Source organism: Puma concolor, chromosome C2 (assembly GCF_028749965.1).
Source record: "Puma concolor isolate L17-30 chromosome C2, mPumCon1.1.hap2, whole genome shotgun sequence".
Taxonomy (NCBI): Eukaryota; Metazoa; Chordata; class Mammalia; order Carnivora; family Felidae; genus Puma; species Puma concolor.
In genome coordinates this window covers 54,548,101-54,570,611 of record NC_141675.1, presented here as the reverse complement: position 1 = coordinate 54,570,611, position 22,511 = coordinate 54,548,101, and the positions used below count along the sequence as shown (strand labels likewise).

At 35.8% G+C, this 22,511-nt stretch overlaps 1 protein-coding gene across 5 annotated transcripts in view; it reads left to right on the top strand.

Annotated features, from left to right (window-relative positions):
- IFT80 (intraflagellar transport 80) overlaps positions 1 to 22,511 on the top strand; it is a 143,652-nt gene that overhangs the window by 78,685 nt on the left and 42,456 nt on the right. For all 5 annotated transcript variants that reach the window (XM_086674611.1, XM_086674610.1, XM_086674609.1 and 2 more), the window contains 2 exons: positions 10,313 to 10,492; positions 21,066 to 21,184. In XM_086674611.1, the coding sequence (XP_086530737.1) occupies positions 10,313 to 10,492; positions 21,066 to 21,184 (299 nt within the window). The remainder of the gene's footprint in view (positions 1 to 10,312; positions 10,493 to 21,065; positions 21,185 to 22,511) is intronic.

Below are 22,511 nucleotides of genomic sequence, written 5' to 3'. Positions count from 1 at the left end.
GATTCTGTGTCTCCCTCTCTCTCTGCCCCTCCCCCGTTCATGCTCTGTCTCTCTCTGTCCCAAAAATAAATAAACGTTGAAAAAAAAAATTTAAAAAAAAAAATTAAGAAGTGATTTATTTAAAAAAATAAAACTAAAAAAATAAAAATAATAAAATTAAGAAGTGATTTTTTTTTTTTGATGACTCTAGTAACAAAAAAAAAAACAGCAAATCATCAGAACTTGGGTCTTTAATAGTTAAGAAATTTGGGAGGGAGGGTTGGACGATAAGGTTATTTTGTCCATATATAATATATATGTCCACATGTACATACATAATAATTTGTCCATAAATAATAATTTAACAATTATTGATAAGTCAAAAAGATCTATTTATCATTTGTGCTTTAAAGAGACTTAAAAAAATTTTTTTAATGTTTATTTATTTTTGACAGAGAGAGCAAGAGAGACAGTGCATGAGCGGGGGAGGGGCAGAGAGAGAAGGAGACACAGAATCTGAAGCAGGCTCCAGGTTCTGAGCTGTCAGCACAGAGCCCAATGCGGGGCTCGAACTCACGACTGTGAGATCATGACCTGAGCTGAAAGTCGGACGCTCAACCGACTGAGCCACCCAGGCGCCCCTGAAGAGACTTTTAACACTCTAAGTCTCTTCTTTTCCCCAAATACGCCATGGAATATTAGATTCACATTTGTGTTTCAACCTCTAGAAAGAAATGAGGGAACCTCCTTAGGTGTAATTTAGTGATACTAATAAGAACCCTGAAGATGAATTTTTAAATATCCCTCTCACTTAACACTTATCTCTCTCTTTAACCAAACTATTCCTTACGTTAGGATATACTCAGGCCTGAAGCATCTATATTGCCTGCTTGTTAGATGAAATTAATGGGCCCCACCCCACCCCATCCTCTTGAACCTGACCCTCTGGGATATGAGGGCCAGGAAATTTACTGAGCTCTTCTGGACATTCTTTTTCTTTTACTTTTCTTTCCTTTTCTTTTTTCTTTTCTTTCCTTTTCTTTTTCTCTTTCTTTCTTTCTTTCTTTCTTTCTTTCTTTCTTTCTTTCTTTCTTTCTTCTTTCTTTCTTTCTTTCTTTCTTTCTTTCTTTCTTTCTTTCTTTTTTTCTTTCTTTCTTTCTTTCTTCTTTTTTGAGAGACAGAGAGTACAAGCATGTGGGGGAAGGGCAGAGAGAGAGGGAGAGAGAGAGAATCTCAATCAGGCTCCACGCTCAGCCCAGAGCTTGACATGGGGGTCGATCTCACGACCTTGAGATCATGACCTGAGCTGAAATCAAGAGTCGTCTGCTCAACGGACTGAGCCACCCAAGCACCCCTCTTCCAGAGATTCTTAAACACTGAAAAGTTACAACACTGGTTCTTAATTCTGTTTGCACATTAGAATCATCTGGGATGCTTTTATAAAAGATACCAAAACCCAGGACTCCAACTAATTAAATCCAGAAATTCTTGGGATGGAATCTGGGTCTATTTTTTAATATTCTCTATATGATTTTAACATACAGTCACTGTTCTATAAGAAAAGCAAAATCTGTGATTTGGTTTAAGACTATCATTAGCAACTGGCTCACTGTTCATTCTCTGCCAATTCATCTGCCAACTCTTGAGAAAAATTACATGACCTGTGCCTTAGCTACTAATCCAGCTCCTCGTAGTTACATTGTAAACTTGGTTTCTTACATTTGTTACCAAGTCCAAGCTTGTTCTGCTCACCACACAACAGGCCAATAAATTGAGAGGCTAGATATTGGGGCAAGGAGAATGACTCTGTTTGGAACGTCAGAAAATCAAGGAGATGGTGGACTATTGTCCCAAAGAGCCATCTCCCCAGAGCATAAGATTTGAGTTGCTTTTATGTTAGGAAGAGGAGAAGTTGAAAGGGGGGTGAAGTTAAAAGGTGACTGACACCAGTAGACATCTGAGAAAGGTCACGTAACTTCTTTGTTCTTAGTTGATCTTTGCGTACAGGAATCTGGTCATCGTGTTTCTGTAAATCTTAAACACCACAAGTCATTTCTGTTATGTACTTCCTTATCTACTTGGGTGTGGTAGATTTTGGGTATAAAGTAGTTTCTGCAAACCTTAGCTGTAAAACGCCTAAGTGCGGGGCTAAGCAGAATGTTCTAAGCTATAGGTCACAGTAGCAAGAGAAGGAGAAGCAATATGGAGTCAGACATGCTAAGTTTTTCCCTGTTACACATTCATCAACTTCATTTTTTCCTCATTTCATTTTTATTATTAGTGAATTATTATTTCCTCATTCACTTTTATTATTAGACTTTCAGATAATACAGTAGGAAAATAACATAAAGCACTGGTTTTCAAACTTTAGTGTGCATTAGAATTACCTAGAGTTATTGTTAAAATAGATTGCTGGGCCCCACTCCAGTCTCTCTAATACAGTAGATATAAGGTAGGGCCAAAAAATTTGCATTTTCAATAAGTTCCCAGATGGTGCTTAAGCTTCTGGCCCAGTGATCACTTTTTGAGAATGACTATATAATGAACCTCCATCACCCAGTTTCTAGCAGTTATCAACTAATGACTAATTCTTATCTGTACTACCACCTATTTCTCCATGGCCAGGATTATTTTGAGTAAATCCCTAAGAGCATATCATTTCATCACTAAATATTTCAGTATATATCACTAAGAACACAAAGACTTTTAACCTAAACTCAATACCATTATTAAACCTAAAAACAATTAACAATAATTCCTTAATATTAGCAAATATCCAGTCACTGTTCAAATTTTTCCAATTTTTTTTTCAGTTTGTTGAAATTAAGATGCAAATAAGATACAATCATTGTGATTGACTGATCTGTAAGTTCCCCTTCCACATTTTTTCCCCTTGTAATTTTCTGTAGTTGAAGAAACTGGTCATATCCTATATTTTCCCACAGTCTAGATTTTGCCATCTGCAGTCTCATGGTGTCATCTAACATGTTGCTCTGTTTCCTTTATTTCCTGTAAATTGGTAGTTAGATCTAGAGTCCTGATCAGAATCAGGTTTGATTTTTTTGGCAAGAAAAAAATAAGTAAAAAAACTAAGAAAAAAAAGTAAGAACTTCATAGGTGATATTGTATACTTCCAGCAGGAAGCATTTAATGTCTGATTGTCTCTCTTATGTTATTAGCAAATGATGATCATTGTCTAGATCTACTAATTCACTTACAACTGCAAATTGGTAATATTCTTTTTTTTGATGTTTATTTATTTTTGAGAGAGACAGAGAGACAGAGAGACAGAGAGAAGGAGTTGGGGGGGGGGGCGGGGCACAGAGAGAGAGAGGGAGACAGAATCCAAAGCAGGCTCCAGGCTCTGGGCTGTCAACACAGAACCCGACCCAGGGCTTGAACTCACTAACTGTGAGATCATGACCTGAGCCAAAGTTGGACCCTTAACTGACTGAGCCACCCAGGTACCTCATAAAATGGTAATATTCTAATTCTTATGTCTTCATCTAACTGCAGTAGTTCTACAAAAGAAACATCTCCTTGACTGTTGGTTACCCTGGGGTATAGTTCATATAACAAAGGCAGAATAAATTCCTGATTATTTCTCTTCTAACTATTAGTTTCCAAAAATACAAATTTGAACAGTGACTGCATAATTATTGTTAATTATTGTTAATTATTGTTTAATGTTGTTGAGGTTAAGTTAAAAAAAAGTCTTTGTGTTCATCACTAAATATACTAAAATATTTAGTGATGAAATGATATGCTGTCAGGGACTTGCTCAAAATAATCTAGGCCCTGGAGAAGTAGGTGGTGGTACAGATGAGCTAAGAATGAGCCATTAGTTGGTAACTGCTGGAAACTGGGTAATGGGTAAATGGGGATTCATTACACCAGTAGCCTTGTAGTCTTGTAGTCTCCAAATACAACCAATAAATGTTATTGTTAAGGTCATAAACTCACTAATTTTAACATAATTGGTGTATTCCAATAAATATAATGCTCAAATTAGCCCAATTTTAGCCAGCCTTTTTTTTTTTTTTTGTCAGAATCTTGTAGGCTTTTATCACTTCCCTTGTTTTCTAAGTATGAAAAATGTTCCAAATTCATACTTTATTTTTTCTGACCCACATCTCCTATCAGCTTTTTCTTTAGTGTGCCCAGGTTTATTTTGTGGAAACATGGAAAATGATATTGAGAGAAAACCCTGAAGTGTTAGGGGTGCTTACTGTTACTAAGTTGATCATTGCTTTTCTAGCCCTTTTTAGTGGACAGAGCTAGGAATTTTTTTTCACAAACTCAAACTGATACTTCCAGTTCAAATCCAGAAACTATAGGATTTTATTTACCCTCACCAGTCTTACTTCAGTATCTGCTTTCACCTAGCCAAAAATCCTAGTTATTTAAAAACACTAGTGAAAATGCTCAGAATAGCCATACCAACACTACAAAGAGTTTTAAAATTTCTTTTTTACATTCTTTTGTTCGTAAACCTATTTTCTTCTTTTTAAATGACAATTTTATTGAGATATATTTCACATATTGTAAAGTTCACCCTTTTAAAGTGTAGAATTCAGTCATTTTTAGTGCAGAGCTGTGCAACTGACTAATCTAATTTCAGAATTTCAGAACATTTTCATCACCACAAAAAGAAACCCATGCCCATTAGCAGTCACTCCTATTCCCCTCCCCATGTCTCATGGCGACCACTAATCTTCTTTTATTTTCTCTTGTGGCTATTTCATCTAAATGGAATAATATAATATGTGGCCTTTTTGTGACTGGCTTCTTTCACTTAGCATAATGTTTTCAAGTTTCATCCATGTTGCAGCATGTTTTATTGCTTCATTCCTTTTTTGAGAGGGCGATCACGTGCATGTGCCTGAGCAGGGGAGGGGCAGAGGGAAAGGGGGAGAGAATCTCAAGCAGGCTCCACACCCAGTGCCGGGCTCAATTCCAGGACTGAGAGATCATGACCTGAGCCAAACTCAAGAATTGGACACTTAACCAACTGAGCCACCCAGGTGCCTCTTTTCATTTTTCTTTTTTCTTTTCTTTTCTTTTCTTTTCTTTTCTTTTCTTTTCTTTTCTTTTCTTTTCTTTTCTTTTCTTTCCTTTCTTTCCTTTTCTTTTCTTTCCTTTTCTTTTCTTTTCTTTCCTTTTCTTTTCTTTTTTTGAAGTACGCTCTATGCCAATTCGGGGCTTGAACTCACAATCCCGAGATCAAGAGTCACTCAGCCAGCTAGGCGCCCTATTTCATTCCTCTTTATTGCCAAATAATACTGCCAAACATTATATGAATATAACATTTTGTTTTTCCATTCATCATTTTATGGGCATTTGCATCTTTCAGGTTTTTGGCTGTTATAAATAATGTCACTATAAACATTTGGTCATAGGGTTTTGGGTTTTTTTAATACTTTCTTGTCAAGTTAGCTAATACATAATGTGGTCTTGGCTTCAGGAGTAGATTCCTGTGATTCATTAGTTACATACAACACCCAGTGCTCATCCCAACAAGTGCCCTCCTCAATGTCTATCACTCATTTTCCCCACCTCCCAAACCTCCCACCCCCATCAACCCTCAATCTGTTCTCTGTATTTAAGAGTCTCTTATGGTTTGCCTCTCTCTGTTTGTAACTTATTTTTCCTTCCCTTCCCTGATGGCCTTCTGTTAAGTTTCTCAAATTCCACATATGAGTGAAAACGTATGATGTCTTTCTCTGACTGACTTATTTTACTTAGCATAATACCCTCCAGTTACATCCACATTGTTGCAAATGGCAAGATTTCATTCTTTTTATCACCAAGTAGTATTCCATTTTGTGTGTGTGTGTGTGTGTATATGTATGTATGTTGTATTAATAATACATATATGTACATATATATGTATATATTATATAATACAATATATGTAATATACATACAATATAACACACTATAATACAATACAATATGTATTATACATATAATACAATATATGTATATTGTATTAATAATACATATATTATACATACATGTATGTATATATTATATATGTATATTGTATTAATATTATATGTACATTTGTGTATGTGCACATTATATGTACATTATATGTATATGTATATGTACATTATATGTACAATATGTATTATACATGTAATACAATATACATATATTGTATACATACATGTATGTATATGTATACATGTATATGTATAATACATAATACATATATAATATATACATATATGTGTATATTATATATACATATTATTACATACTATATAATACATATATGTTACATATACATATTATGTATATATTATATATGTATGTTGTATTAATATATGTATGTATGTATGTATGTATATATATTAATATGTATGTATATATATTGTATTAATAATACATATATGTATACATATATATGTATATATTATATATACATTATATAATATAATATGTGTATTGTATTATACTATAATATAATATATAATACAGTATAATACAGTATAATATGTATTGTACATATAATATATGTATATTGTATTAATACATATATGTACATATATGTATATATTATATATATTATATAATACAATATAATAATACATATGTTGTATATTGTATTATATTATCCATTCATCAGTTGATGGACATTTGGGCTCTTTCCATAATTTGGCTATTGTTGGTAGCACCGCTATAAACATTGGGATACATGTGCCCCTGCGAATCAGCATTCCTGTATCCTTTGGATAAATTCCTAGTAGTGCTATTACTGGGTCATAGGGTAATTCCATTTTTAATTTTTTGAGGAACCTCCATACTGTTTTCCAGAGTGGCTGTACCAGTTTGCATTCGTAACACCAATGCAAGACGGTTCCCCTTTCTTCACATCCTTGCCAAACATCTGTTGTTTCCTGAGTTGTTAATTTTAGCCACTCTGACCGGTCTCAGTGTGGTTTTGATTCATACATTTCCCTGATGATGAGCAAAGTTGAGCATCTTTTGATGTGTCTGTTAACCATCTGGAAGTGTTCTTTGGAAAAGTGTCTATTCATGTCTTCTGCCCGTTTCTTCACTGGATTATTTTTTGGGTGTTGAGTTTGGTAAGTTCTTTATAGATTTTAGATACTAACCCTTCATCAGATATGTCATTTGCAAATATATTCTCCCATTCCATTGGTTGCCTTTTAGTTTTGTTGATTATTTCCTTGGCTGTGCAGAAGCTTTTTATCTTGATGAGGTCCCAATAATTCATTTTTGCTTTTATTTCCCTTGCCTTCAGAGATATGTCAAGTAAGAAGTTGCTGTAGCTGAGGTCAAAGAGATTGTTGCCTGTTTTCACCTCTAGAATTTTGATGGTTTCCTATCTCACATTTAGGTCCTTTATCCATTTTGAATTTTTTTTGTGTATGATGTAAGAAAGTGGTCCAGTTTCATTCTTCTGCATGTTGCTGTCCAGTTCTCCCAGCACCATTTGCTGAAGAGACTGTCTTTTTTCCATTGGATACTCTTTCCTGCTTTGTCAAAGATTAGTTGGCCATATATTTGTGGGTCCATTTCTGGGTTCTCTATTCTATTCCACTGGTCAATTTGTCTGTTTTTGTGCCAATATCACAGTGTCTTGATGATTACAGCTTTGTAGTATAGGCTAAAGTCTGGGATTGTGATGCCTCCAGCTTTGGTTTTCTTTTTCAACATTTCTTTGGCTATTCTGGGTCTTTTGTGGTTCCATACAAATTTTATGATTATATGTTTGTTCTAGCTCTGTGAAGAATGCTGGTGCTATTTTGATAGAGGTTTCATTGAATGTGTAGATTCCTTTGTTAGTATTAACATTTTAACAATATTTATTCTTCCAATCCATGAGCATGGAATGTTTTTCCATTTCTTTGTGTCTTCTTCAGTTTCTTTGATAAGCTTTCTATAGTTTTCAGCATATAGATGTTTTATCTCTTTAGTTAGTTTTATTCCTAGGTATTTTGTGGTTCTTGGTGCAATTATAAATGGTTTATAATTTAATAATAATATAATAATTATTATTTATAAATAGAATAAATAATAATAATTATAAATTATTTATGGTTCTTGGTGCAATTATCAATTTTTCTGTTGCTTCGTTATTGGTGTAGGGAAATGCAACTGATTGCTGTACATTAATTTTATATCCTGCAATTTTGCTGAATTCAAGTATCAGTTCTAGCAGTTTTTTGTTGGAGTCTTTCAAGTTTTCCATGTAGAGTATCATGTCATTTGCAAAAAGTGAAAGTTTGACTTCTTCTTTGCCAATTTGGATGCCTTTTATTTCATTTTGTTGTCTGATTGTTGTGGCCAGGACTTCCAACAATATGTTAAACAACAGTGGTGAGAGTGGACGTCCCTGTTGTGCAGATTTTATATTTGTTGTACCTGGAGTATGAAAGACATCAGAGGAATATAGGGTGATGAAAGTATTATCTAAACATCCCTTTCCCTTTTCTCCTCTTAGCTAGGATCAAGCCTCTAGGAGTTCTTAGATACATTTTGTTATGTTTAATTTTAGTAAGATGTTTCTTTCTGGCTGTTTTGGTTCTTTTGGTAGTTTAAAATCATACTTTAAAGTAAATAGTTTTAAAATATGAATCTATGGTTTTAAAATACAATTTAAAATAAGATCTCTGGGGCATCTGGTTGGCTCAGTCAGTTAAGCATCCAACTCTTGATTTCAGCTCAGGTCATGATCTCATGGTTTGTGAGTTTAAGCCTCACTCCGAGCTCTGTGCTCACAGTGAGCAGCTTGCATGGGATTGTCTCTCTCTCTCTCTCCCTCTGACCCTGTCCCACTTGTGCTGTCTCTCTCTCTCTGTCAAAAATAAATAAATACACATTTAAAAAAAATAAAATAAGATCTCTCTTGCATCTACACCATGAGAATAAATTTAGAATGATAGATGTGCCATAAGCCTAGTCCAATCTATTATTACATATTAATAAATTGAGTTTCATTTGTCTATACCAACCACATAATTTTTATGTAAAATAGTAGTCATGCAGTATGTCATAATTCTGTTTGTCAAACATAAATGAATTTTTTTTATTGCCAGAAGTAGATTGTTTGTATTGTTGATATTGTCTTCACTTATTTTTAAAAAGATGACTTCAACTATTGTATATTTTCCTTTGTTGAACTTACTCTTCTTAATTTCAGAAAAGGAGGTTTTTAACATTTTTATGCTGCTGCTGAAGGGAAAGTTTGTTCATTATCTCCTCCTCGATAACTTTCTTATAGGGCCTTTTACTTAAGCAATAGGTAGAGGTTTGAAGGACAGTTGAAAAAAGTGTCAGTGAGTAGTAAGAGTCATTCAGCATTTTTATTGTATGTATGAACTTTATTGAGAATTTAAAATCTTTTTTGATAGTACTATGAATTAATGAATATTTTTCTATATTTTTTCCATTTTCTCCACATTTTTTGTCATTGAACCCGTAGCTAACAATGAATATATTTGAAGCAACAATAATGTACAGCAAAATAAATATGCACTCAAGAACAACCAAAATATCAACAACAAAAAAATCAAGACTCAATTTGACTTTAAGCTGTAAGGTTGGAAGAATGGAAAGGGAATGTATGCAAATTTAGTCAAATAAATAAATCATCCTTCTAGCAAATACATATTTTGCATCTGAAAAATGAAAGAAAATGCATGTTATGCCATCTTTTATAAGGCTTTTTCTGACTGTCTTATTCACACACACACACATACACACACACACACACACATAAGTCTCCTTTGTCTTAGATGATGCTTCTTGATACCTTTAGATAACTTTCTCAGAGAGATAAGTAGATTCTAGAAGAGGTTATATTACTACATCATGAAAGAAAAAACAAGAAAAAAAGGTCCATTAACCTATTCTTTCATGATTTAAAATGTGTGTCAGAGATGTCTTAGTTATATTGTGTCTTCAGTTTCAATTTTTAGTGACATAAAATTATTGATCTATTATAATCAGCCTTTCAGTGTAAGGACTATAGAGGTCCTTAAGAACAGTAAGGTGTCTTTTTTTTTTCTTTTCTACAGACTTTTTATTTACCAATTCAGCATTATTACTTAAAAGTAGTGATGTGAATGGAAACAGTGTGAGTGTTTTGCAGTTCTTGAGAGATTTTATACACTTTTATCATATTATTCTACAGTGTACTTTAAAAATTACATCTGTATCTATCAAGAAAAAAATTTCTCAATTCTAGGATAAACCACATTCTTTTAAAAAATTATCTTAAAATGTATGCTCAATTTAAAACTCCTTTAAATTTTTTTTTCCCAGTGAATTGATTTTACTCTCATTCTTTCTTCCCCAGTGGTCATATGCTTTGGAAAAGCCCAACACCGGCAGTATATTTAACATCGCGTGGTCAATAGATGGCACTCAGATCGCTGGAGCCTGTGGAAATGGGCATGTTGTTTTTGCACATGTGGTGGAGCAGCGTTGGGAGTGGAAAAATTTTCAAGTAACATTAACTAAACGAAGGACCATGCAGGTATGATTATGTTCCATGGTTGATTAAACCTGCCTCTTTTCACATTAGCTCACTATACAGAATATGGAGTTATCTTCACTAATTGTATTTAAACCAAGTTTATAAAAATTCAGTCATATTAAATATATTTCACCAATGCCATTGGTGACTTTTTCATGACATAATATAAGAACCTTTCACTGATACAGAACCTGAGTACCCACAGCTACTGTGGTTATGGGGTTGAGGCAGGGATGGTGAAACTTGAAGCATTTAGGGACTATGTGGATTCAGTTCTGGAAGGAGGGAAGAAGCTGCAACAAGTTAGATTTAACTCCTGGACCTGACCCCATGGCAGGCCTAGCCTGCTAGTCACTGTCAGGGTTACATTATTTTATTAATTTATAATTGTATAAGCTTATTTAACCTGTTTACAAAATTTTTTTTCCTCTTAAGAATTACCTAAGGCTAGCCAAAGTAGGAAAACAGTGGGAAATTCTTATTGGGAGGTAGGAAGTGAAAAACAGGTACTTTTGGAGTGAAATAAGATGGGAAGGTTCGGGGGCACCTAGGTGGCTCAGTCAGATGAGTGTCCAACTTCAGCTTAGGTCATGGTCTCACAGTTTGTAGGTTTGATCACCATGTCTGGCTCTATGCTGATGGCTCAGAGCCTGGAGCCTGGAGCCTGGAGCCTGTGTCTTCTCTCTCTGCCCCTCCCCCACTCAAACTCTCTTTCAAAAATAAATAAAGATTAAACAAAAAAATTTTTTAAAGGACAGGAAGGCTGGGATGTAGCAGTAGAAAGTTGAGGGAAATGTTGTTCAGGTCAGAGAACTCCAGTAGGGGGGTTATCTATGCACTATAAGCTTCTTAAGTGTACAATACTGTTATTTCACTCAAGCCCAGTGTCTTGCATATAATAGATGCTCAACAAATAAATTTAAAAAGTTTTAATTTATTTATTTTAGAGAGAGAGAGTGTAAGTGGGCAAGAGGGGCAGAGGGAGAATGAGAGAATCTTTTTTTTTTAATGTTTATTTATTTTTGAGAGAGAGACAGAGTGAGAGTGGGCGAGGGACAGAGAGAGAGGGAGACACAGAATCTGAAGCAGGCCCCATGCTCTGAGCTGTCAGCACAAAGCCCCATGCAGGGCTTGAACCCATGAACTGCAAGATCGTGACCTGAGCCAAAGTCAGATGCTTAACTGACAGAGCCACCCAGGAGACCCAGAATGAGAGAATCTTAAGCAGGCTCCATGCTCAGTGCAGAGCCCGACAGGGGGCTCGACCTCATGACTCCGGGATCATGACCTGAGCCAAAAGCAAGAGTCAGATGTTCAACCAACTGCGCCACCCAGGTGCCTGGTCAACAAATATTTTAAAAGTTAGTTGACAAAAGATACGAGGAAGAGGCCAGAGACAATGTACCAATGGCAAACCCTCTGCCAGAGAAAGGAGAACTGTACCTTCTAACTCTTCTTCCTCCTATTGTATCAATTGCCTCTGTCTTCATATTCAGAATTCAGACTATTATAATTATTTGGAAGCATGTATCTTGTAATTTCTAGGTCTACTCAAATATTCTTTAGCCTAAGTATCCAGATTTTTTTATTTGGATAATATGGTCACTAGATTTGTAATAATTAGGTATGTTATAGTTTTTCTTTGTTCTGTTTACTTAGTTTTTAAATTTTAAACATTTTATTATGGAGTATTTTTTTTTTAATGTTTGTATTTGAGAGAGAGAGAGAGAGACAGAGAGACAGAGACAGAGAGTGAGCGGGAAGGGCAGAGAGAGAGAGAGGAAAACACAGAATCTGAAACAGGCTCCAGGCTCTGAGTTGTCAGTACAGAGCCTGACATGGGGCTTTTATTCACAAATCAGGAGATCATGACCTGAGGTGAAATCGGATGCTTAACCAATTGAGCCACCCAGGTTCCCCTTTTATGGAGAATTTAATACATATGCAGAAGCAAACAGAATAGTGTGATGAATCACTGTGTACTCATCACCCAGCCCTAACAACCAACCCATGACCAAGCTTGCCCCAGGCATTGTCCATATCTACTTTCCTCCTTCTCCAATTATTTTGAAGCCAATTCAGATATCATATTTTATCTGTGAAATTTTCAATATACAGCTAAGAGAAGGACTCTTTTAACATAACCACAATACCATTATTATACCTTAAAAATAATAATTCCTTAATATTATCAAATATGCAAGAAGTGTTCAAATTTTCAGCTGTTTCCCACGTGTCACATTTTTAAAAGTTTGTTTTGAAATCAGGATCCAAAATGGTTTACATGTTGCAATTGGTTGACGTGTCTTTTAAGTTTCCTAATATATAGGTTCCCCTTCCATCTCTGGTTTTACCCCTGCAGTTTATTTGCTGAAGGAACCAAATTGTTTGTCCAGCAGAGTTTACCACAGTCTGGACTTTATTGATTGTGTCCCTATGGTGTGGTTTGACATACTGCTCTATCTTCTGTATTTCCTGTAAATTAGTTATTGGATCTAGGTGATGTTATATATAAGTAGGTATTTCTGTTAATTAACCTGGGAACTAAAGCATTATTTATAGTGTTGTGTATATGACAAAAGATGCCTTGTGAGTTCTAATCAATTGATTTGGGGACATAATTATTTTATCCATATAGTGCATGGGGGGCTATTAGCTAATAGTATTGCTAAAATAAATTCTAGCCTTAATTTCAAAAATGCCCCAAGATGAGAATATATCTAGAAAGAGGAGTTCTTCTTACATAATAAAAAGGAGTCATCCTAGAGATTAGAGGATTTTTACATGAGATAAAATGAGCAGTGGAGGTGTTTAAATGACTTATCTAATCCAAATTGTTTTTGTACTTACAATAATGTTTGTAAATAATCTTTCAAAATTTTAGAACTAGAACACTGTTTTTATTGTTTTTACTTTCTCAGTGATTATAAAACATTTGTATTGCATTTTTGCTAAATTGGGCCTATTCAGTGGTTTTTCTTAAAATACTTTCATACACTCATTCACTAGATATTTATTGAGTGATCCCTACTTGCCAGGCATTGGACTAGGCAATGGGAAATATAATTGTGATGAGAACAAATTTGGTCCCCCTTTTCATGGAACCTCCTAGTTGAAAATCTCTTTTTTCCCCCATAAATTCATCTCAAATTGATTTAAGGTAAGCAATGAAGAAAGAAGCTTATTTCTTTATGTGAAGTCAAGAAATGGACTGACTTGAGGAATTACTGAATTCAAAGGCTTAAATAACAAGATTTCATCATTTTTTTTCTTCCTTGACTTTCTTTTTCTCTGTATTGGCTTTTTTTTTTTTTTTTTTTTTTTTTTTTACAAAACCTCTCCCTCTTTGGTGGCCTTGATATTTCTATAAACTTGGGGCGCCTGGGTGGCGCAGTCGGTTAAGCGTCCGACTTCAGCCAGGTCACGATCTCGCGGTCCGTGAGTTCGAGCCCCGCGTCGGGCTCTGGGCTGATGGCTCGGAGCCTGGAGCCTGTTTCCGATTCTGTGTCTCCCTCTCTCTCTGCCCCTCCCCTGTTCGTGCTCTGTCTCTCTCTGTCCCAAAAATAAATAAAAACGTTGAAAAAAAAAAAATTAAAAAAAAAATAAAATAAAATAAACTTAAGATCCATCAAGAAGAGTGCTTTTTCTCCTTCCAGTAATTTCAACAGAAATCTCAGCCTTGGGTCTCATGTGTCAAGTCTAGGTTTAGAGTATTTAGTTGGGAGATGGAGGGGAGGATGAATCAACCCCATCTAAACCTCTTGGTTACTGAGAATAATGGAGAGAATGGTTCCCCAGAGGGAAACCAAGGCATATTTACCAGAAAAGAGCATTTGATTCTGGGAAGACAAAAACCAACATTTATCTGCTATGGCTTATCCTTCGGCTGTTTAGCAACCCTACTGTACTAGTTATGTGTTGTTGCATAATAAATCACTCTAAAACATAGTGGCTTAAAACAACAACATTTGTTATTTCTCGGTTTCTGTGGGTCAGGAATCCAGGCATGGCTTTGCTAGGTTTTCTGGCTTAGAGTCTCTCACTAGGCTACAATCAAAGTGTTGGCCAGGGCTTTAGTCACATCTGAAGGCTCAACTAGGGGGGGGATTTGCTTCTAAGCTCATTGACATGGTTATTGGCAGGATTCTGTTTATCATGATCTGTTGAACTGAGAGACTCAGTTTCTTCTAGACTGTTGACTGGAGGCCACCTACAGTTCCTTGTATGTAGCGTCTCCAAAGGGCAGCTTACAACTTGGCCATTTGCTTTATCAGAACAAGCAAGTGAGAAGGGCCAGAGCAAGTGTGAGCAAGATGTAAGTCACAGTTTTGTTTTTTCAGTTTTTATTTATTTGAGAGAAACAGAGACAATCTGAGTGGGGGAGGGGCAGAGAAAGGGAAAGAGAGAATCCCAAGCAGGCTCTGAGCCAGCACAGAGCCCAATGCAGGGCTTGAACCCACGAAACTGTGAGATCATGACCTGAGCCGAAACCAAGAGTTGGATGCCCAACTGACTAAGCCATCTAGGCACCCCATAAGTCACAGTTTTTTATAACCTGAACTCAGAAGTAGCATCTCATCACTTTTACCATATTCTGTTCACTAGAAGCAAGCTCCTAGATCCTATCCATACACAAGTAGAGAGACTTCTACACTGATGTGAATAACAATAGGTAGAGATCACTGACCACCACCTTACCAGCTACCTACCAGATATACTTACACTTATTCATATACATATAATTCAGAAATGCACTACTAACTAATGCAGCTATTCTGTATGCAATTGAAAACCAACCCATCCCTCCCTAAAAGAAGATAATTTAGACTCATCTACTTACTCCATTCAGTTCTAAATCTCTGGTCTAGAAAACTATAAATAAATGTGAGTTTTAATTATTCTCCTCCCTCTCCCCATATTCCTAACTTACACTAATGAAGGGAAAACAGAACAGCTGCAATGAAAACAGTTTGGAAAAGAGGAGAGAGAAAACAACACACCATGATTACCAGGTCCATAGCTAAAATCCAGCTGGCCAGGAATATACTGAGAACTCTTTTTCTTTGCAGTAGAGTTAGTTGCTTGGTTAATTTAGCAACTCTGGTATGCTCTTCTGGGAAGATCTCCTGCTTGGGAGAATTCCCTTTCTGAGGACTATACATTTTATTCACCCTTTAGTTTTATCGTAAGATGGGGTCACAGATTGTCACAGGGACTGAACAATCACATTTTTTGTTTGCCTGGTTTAGCGTTTTACAATTTCCTTAGAAGCTTAGTGGACTGTTGGTTGATTTGTGTTTCATTAATTCAGAAATCAGAGATTATGTTGAATCCTAATTGTTACATGTAGACCTTGACCTGGCAGTTGCTACCGGCAATGCTTCATTGCCTTACCTGTCTCCTTGGACCTCAACTTTTCTGTGTACAATAACCTAGAGTGAGGAGTTTTCTTCCTCTTCCCCTTGCCTTCAGGCTGAGTCTTAATGGATGATTCTTTCTGAAAGAGATAGTTGATGTCTCCGTTAGGAGGAAGTACCTAGAAGGGAGAAGGTACAGGTGGAGATGAAGCATTTCTCAAGTTTCAACTTTACTTTTCTCTCTCTGCTGACACTCAGTTTAGCATGGGGCACAGCTTTGGCTCCTAATAGTTGCTATAATTCAAGATTATTTGATTTTTAGTCACCTTATCTTTTGTAAAGGTAAGAGTTAACAATAGAGTGATTTTGAGGATTAAATGAGTTGATGTATGTAAAACAATAATAAATGGTAACTATTACTATGATTATATCTATGCATAGGATTAAATGAGTATTTTACAAATGTGGAAACAGAATTTTTGGATTTATGTCAATCGGAGGAGTCTAAATATTGTGGTCAGGTAGAAGTATTGGGTGACACAAGTATTAAGAAGTTAATCCTGGAGCTTCCCTGAATTGAACAGAGTAAATGGGTGCATTTTAAAATTCAGCACAGGACATTTCTGATGTGGGATTCACCATAGTTTTGAAATTATAACCGTAATTACTAGAATGTCTTTAGTTTTGTTATTATAGCTGGGATGTTTTATTCCTGTTTAAGTTCTAGTGTTCCAGATTCACAAAAAAGGAGTTCCCCCATGTGAAGCTTTAGGCAAACATGAATTTTAAGAAATCTGTTTGTAATTTGAATAATGGCAGAGGCCTATACAATTGTATTATTAAATATTGAATTTTCCTAAACTTGTATTAACAGCCAGTTTTTTTCACTACGTATCATATTGCTATAAAGAAACTAACATATAACTTCCTTTAAAAACATTCATTTCAGGGTACCTGTGTGGCTCAGTTGGTTAACTGTCTAAGTTTTGATCTCAGGGTCACGAGTTCAAGCCCTACATTGGGCTCCACACTGGTTGTAAAGCCTACTTAAAAAAAAAAAGTGGGGGAGGCGCCTGGGTGCCTCAGTTGGCTGAGCATCCGACTTCAGCTCAAGTCATGATCTCACAGCTCGTGAGTTTGAGCCCTGCGTCAGGCTCTGTGCTGACAGCTCAGAGCTTGGAGCCTGCTTCGCATTTTGTGTCTCCCTCGCTCTCTGCCCCTCCCCCACTCATGCCAGGTCTCTCTCTGTCTCTCAAAATAAATAAACATTAAAAAAAAAAAACACTTTCATTTTCTTCCATTAGCTTTAAAATGTTTCTAGGAGAGGTTGGTATTTTGGACCTTTAAAAAGGTCTCTGGGAGCCTAGGCTTATGATGGTGTCATAAGTTCACACTTGGAAAAAGAGACATACCTATGGTTCCACAGAGATCAATAATATATGTCTATTTAATATAGTATTTAAAGGTAATTTTTAAAAAGACTCATCTGGACTCAAAAACAAGGGAAACATCTCTTAGGTCCAGAGATGGAACAAAAATGGAGAGTGTGACGTCTCCGATGTGCTTGACTCCTGGTCCAGAAGCAGGGAGGCAAAGGCAGTGAGTGGCTCTCACTCAGCAGAGTGGCTCTGCTGGCTAATGGAACTAAAAGTACTTGATGTGAGACAAGTGGGCTGATCTAGGTCTCTTTAAAATTAGAGCATGGGGATCTGTAAGGTAGTTGTAGTCTCCCCTTTGTGAAAGACCTAAAAAAGCCTTGGACTTAGAGAGACTCACAGAGTCACCACCTACAGTCATGGTCTGCTTAGTTCTAGGGGGCCTATTCTAGAGCCCTGGAGTTGAGCAGTATGCAACCTGCAGCACACATCTGTGGCTTTGCAGACACAACCCAGCCTTTTCATTGAAAGCACTCTTCACATTTTTGTTCCAAGTAAAAACTGGCTGATTCCTGAGACTGGTGTTACTTCCACAGCCTTTTCAAGTAGAAGTGCTTTTCTTCTTTCTGCCATGTATTACTGGGTTTGGAGATTAGGTGAGAGTCTTCCTTATCCGTCATTGCTGATTTCAGACCACAATAATTTCTTCCTCCCAAAACAACCCCAGCTCCTTTAAAGCACCTACCATCAGACTACTCTTCATTTTGCAGTCATTTCCCCCACTTATTCAAGAGTGAAGCAAACATATCAGTGTCTTTTTTTTTTTTACCATTAGTCTAGCATTACTCTTTTTATTAAGACTTTCAAAAAGTGTCTAAAAGATGAAAATTTATTTTAACATAACCATGGTAGCATTTCACATTTCTCCAGTTGTTTCCTAAATATATCTTTCTGTGATAATAGGTCCCACTTCTCCAATTATTTTCTAAATATATATTTAGATGGTTGGTTTGTTTACATCAGGAAACAAAGTTCCACATTGCATTTAGCTAATTTGTCTCTTCAGTCTGTTTAAATGTGAAGCAATTTCTCCTCGTTCTTATCTGTTTATTTAAGAAACCAGGTGGTTTGTTTTGCTAAAACTTTCACATTTACCTGTTTGCATCTCTATGGGATGATTCCATTTAACATGTTCATCTAGGCCCAGTATTTCTTGTAGACTGGTTATCAGATTGAGAACCTTGATAAGTATAAAGAACACTTTGTAAGTAATGTTGTGGACTTCCTATTGCATCACATCAAGAGACACACATGTCTGTTTATCTCTCTTTTAGTGATGTTAGGATGAATCAGTGTCTCCAGGTGTTTTGAGTCTGATTCATCTATCATGAAGAAAAGCCTGAAAAGCCCATTGGGCTTTTACTTTAATATTTTTAGTAGCCATTGATAATACTGGTCTAAAACTGTGTTTCATTGGGATTTGCAAAATGATAGTCTTGTAATTCTATCATTCCTTCTGCATTTGTTAGTAAAGTTCTCCCATAAGACATTTGCCTTTTCAACCATTTGGTTACCCTGAGTTGAGACAGTTCTGAAGTATTTTCTGTATTTACCATTCTTCAGATAATGAGTTGATTTCCCAATGAATCTTGTTATTGTTATTATTGTTGTTGTTGTATCTTGTTATTGTTATTGTTTGTTGATGTTATCATTATAAACTTGCAGATTTTAACATTTTTGTTGTGTTTCAATCTGTTGCAGTCATTATTCTATTTAATGTTCAAATGGTCCCATCTTTGACCAATTGGCTCCTATGTTCTTTTGAGATGACTTCAATAACTTGCTTGTATTTCTGATAAGATATTATAGGCTTCTCATATATTTCCTGTCCCAGACTTGGAATCAACAATTTTTACAAGAAGGACTTGCTCCTTTTGGGAGGGAAATGTTATCTAGAGACCATAATCCTGGTGTGTGCTGGGTGTGCTCCTTGCTGCTGGTTTGATAATTACTTCTAGATAATATGTGTTTGTTTTGTTTGTTTGCTTGTTTGTCTGTTTGTTTAGTAATCTCTACATTCAGCATGGGGCTTAAACCCTGGGATCAATTGTTGCATGCTCTTCCAAGGGAACCATCCAGGAGCCCCAAAGTGTATTGTTTTTGACAGATAAAAATACATCATGAGTATATACTGAAGTTTCAAATTCAAATTTAAGATTATAGAGTTTTACTCTTAATTTCTTACTTATAGCTCTTTTGTAAGAAAATTTTGGTTTCTAAAGACATTAGTGGTACTGTGTGTGTGTGTGTGTGTGTGTGTGTGTGTGTGTGTGTGTGTGTTATTTCATAATTTTGTTTATTTATCTTTGTGATAGAATTCTAAAAGTAAGATTTCTGGGTCAAGGAATATATGTATATGTAATGTTGCTATCTCCATCGTGGTTATAGCAGTTTTACTAGTTTGGTGAGTATGGGAGTTGACCAGATAATAAAAATACAATATGCCTTATAGGTAGAAGTGCTTTAAAGAAGTAGTTAAGAGAAGTTTGACTTTATCTTTCTTTTTTTCCATACCCATTCATTCTTCATTAATACTGTAATTGTCATATTATATTTAGAAAGATGATAATATTTTGAGGGGAATTTAAAGAAATGCTAACTTATAGGTACAATTAATCTCTTTTTCTCTATTTTTACCTCTTGCTACAGTGTCTTCCCCATTCTGGTATTGACAAAAGATTAGAGAAATTTAACTTGCTCAACATTTTTCTTCATTTGCTGCAGATTGTCCCATTAATATCAAGGTTGTTAGCAGATACTGCCAAGTGTTAAAATCCTTGCAAACTTTGTTCTGTTACTGACTTTGTAACAGTTTGACTATTATAGGTGAAATCTTTGTTAGTTGGTGCTTAGCTTTCTTATACATTATCTCTGTGTTTTTACATGTGGAAATACATATGCCCCTCTGTGAAGCTTGACTGTGCAGTTGGTTTCTTTACTAATACCTCCTACTCCATTTTGACTTTTTAAAATTATTGTATCTCTTTTTTTTAGAACTTAAATTGTATTTTTTTTTAATTTTTTTTCAACGTTTACTTATTTTTGGGACAGAGAGAGACAGAGCATGAACGGGGGAGGGGCAGAGAGAGAGGGAGACATAGAATCGGAAACAGGCTCCAGGCTCTGAGCCATCAGCCCAGAGCCTGACGCGGGGCTCGAACTCACGGACCGCGAGATCGTGACCTGGCTGAAGTCGGACGCTTAACCGACTGCGCCACCCAGGCGCCCCTAGAACTTAAATTTTAAAGTAAAACCTAGCCCTAAGAAGATATTTTTCTGTTTGGGGCAGAAATCGTACAGTCTCTTTCCAACTTCTATGCATATATATATAGCTATATCTCAATGTTATAGCATTTTTCACCTTATTTCTCCCTTGCTAGACCGTTCAAATTGGCTTTCAGGTTAGAAATATACTTATTTCTACTTATTTCTAGGACATTTTCTGTGTATTTCTTTTGTTGGTTGATTTTTTAACATTTATTTATTTATTTTGAGAGAGTGTGTGCATGCATGCATGCATGCCCAAGGAAGGGAGGAGTAGAGAGAGGGGGAGAGAGAGAATCCCAAAAAGGCTCCACACTGTCAGCACAGAACCAAATGCAGGGCTCCATCTCATGACCTAAACCACAAGATCATTACCTGAGCCGAAATCAAGTCAGATGCTTAAACTACTCAGGTGCCCCTGAATTTTTTTATGCTTCAAAATCTTACTAATTTACCTGGTTAAAATTTTGATGTATTTTAATGTTGTTTGTTGGTATTTCATTTTTCCTTGTTTAGGTTCGTAACGTTCTTAATGATGCAGTGGATTTACTGGAATTCCGTGATAGAGTCATTAAAGCATCTTTGAACTATGCACACTTAGTTGTTTCAACATCTCTTCAATGTTATGTGTTCTCGTAAGCATCTTGCATTTCTTAAAAATCCAGAGTTTTGTCTGTGATGAGGTATTTATTTTCAAGCTTTCACATCAACATGGGTTGGTTTAAACTTAATTTGCTTAAAACCTCACTTATTCCAAACTTAACTCCCAACCAAGAAATGGTTTAAAAATGAGCTATGAGCACTAAAAATAGACCTAATAAAGTTTGTGCATCAGTTAATAATCATTTTTATAATAGAAAATACCTTCTCTGAGATAGTGTTTACTCTTACTTTACTCACAGTTCTAAGGAATTTAGTACAACAACTATAACTTCATAGCCCAGAGGAGCAGCTGATAAATGGTAGGAAAAAGACCCACCTAACCACTGGAAGAGAAGGGACAGTTAGTGGCCTGACAATAGGCTGAAACATGTTCAATAGGGATACAAAGAAGTATTCAAGCTTAATATCATAGCCCAAAGTAATCATGGATATTCATAATGATAATCCAGAGTTGTCCAGAAATGATGGAAGAAAATATATTCAATCTACCTGTATTTGAAAATGGAGAATAATTCAGTACATCCAAGAAACTTGTGCCTAAAACAAATATACATGGTATTTTTTAAAGTGTAACTCAATATGTGCTGAAAAGTGTCGAACTGGCTTTCTGGAAATGAACAAACAAACCCAATTTGCAGTGTTTACCTACTTCTATAATGTAAATACTTCTACCATGGCCAGTTTAAGCTACCATTATGATGTCACTGAAGGCCGAATTGAAAAGAGATGCATAGTAGCAAACCGTTATATAGAATTGCCACCATATGGACACAACAGATGTATATAATCTCAAGTGCATAGATAATAGTAAAATGTAATAAAATAATCTGGAAGGAATAAGTTTGGATTATTATTATCTTTGTTTTTGAATATAATATGTTAAGTATAAGTTTATATAATTGAATTTTAAATAATAGTTGTTGTTTTTTTTTAAGTTTATTTATTTTGAGAGAGACAGAGAGCACCAGTGGGAGAGGGGCAGAGAGAGAGGGAGAAAATCCCAAGCAGGCTCCACACTGTCAGCACAAAACCTGGTGTGGGGCTCGACCCCATGAAGTGTGAGATCATGACTTAAGCCGAAATCAAGAGTCAGAGGCTTAACTGATTGAGCCACCCAGGTGCCCCAATAATAGCTTTTAATACTTGGCTTACAAACTTCCTGAAAATACACCACTTGGTACAAGCTGGCTCTAGCATGCCACCAGCTGACTTCTCAACTATCCAGAAAACTAATGTAACCACTCTGATACTTTCAAGAATTGTGAATAGTTAGGGACTGTTTTTTACATTTTGTGCTTC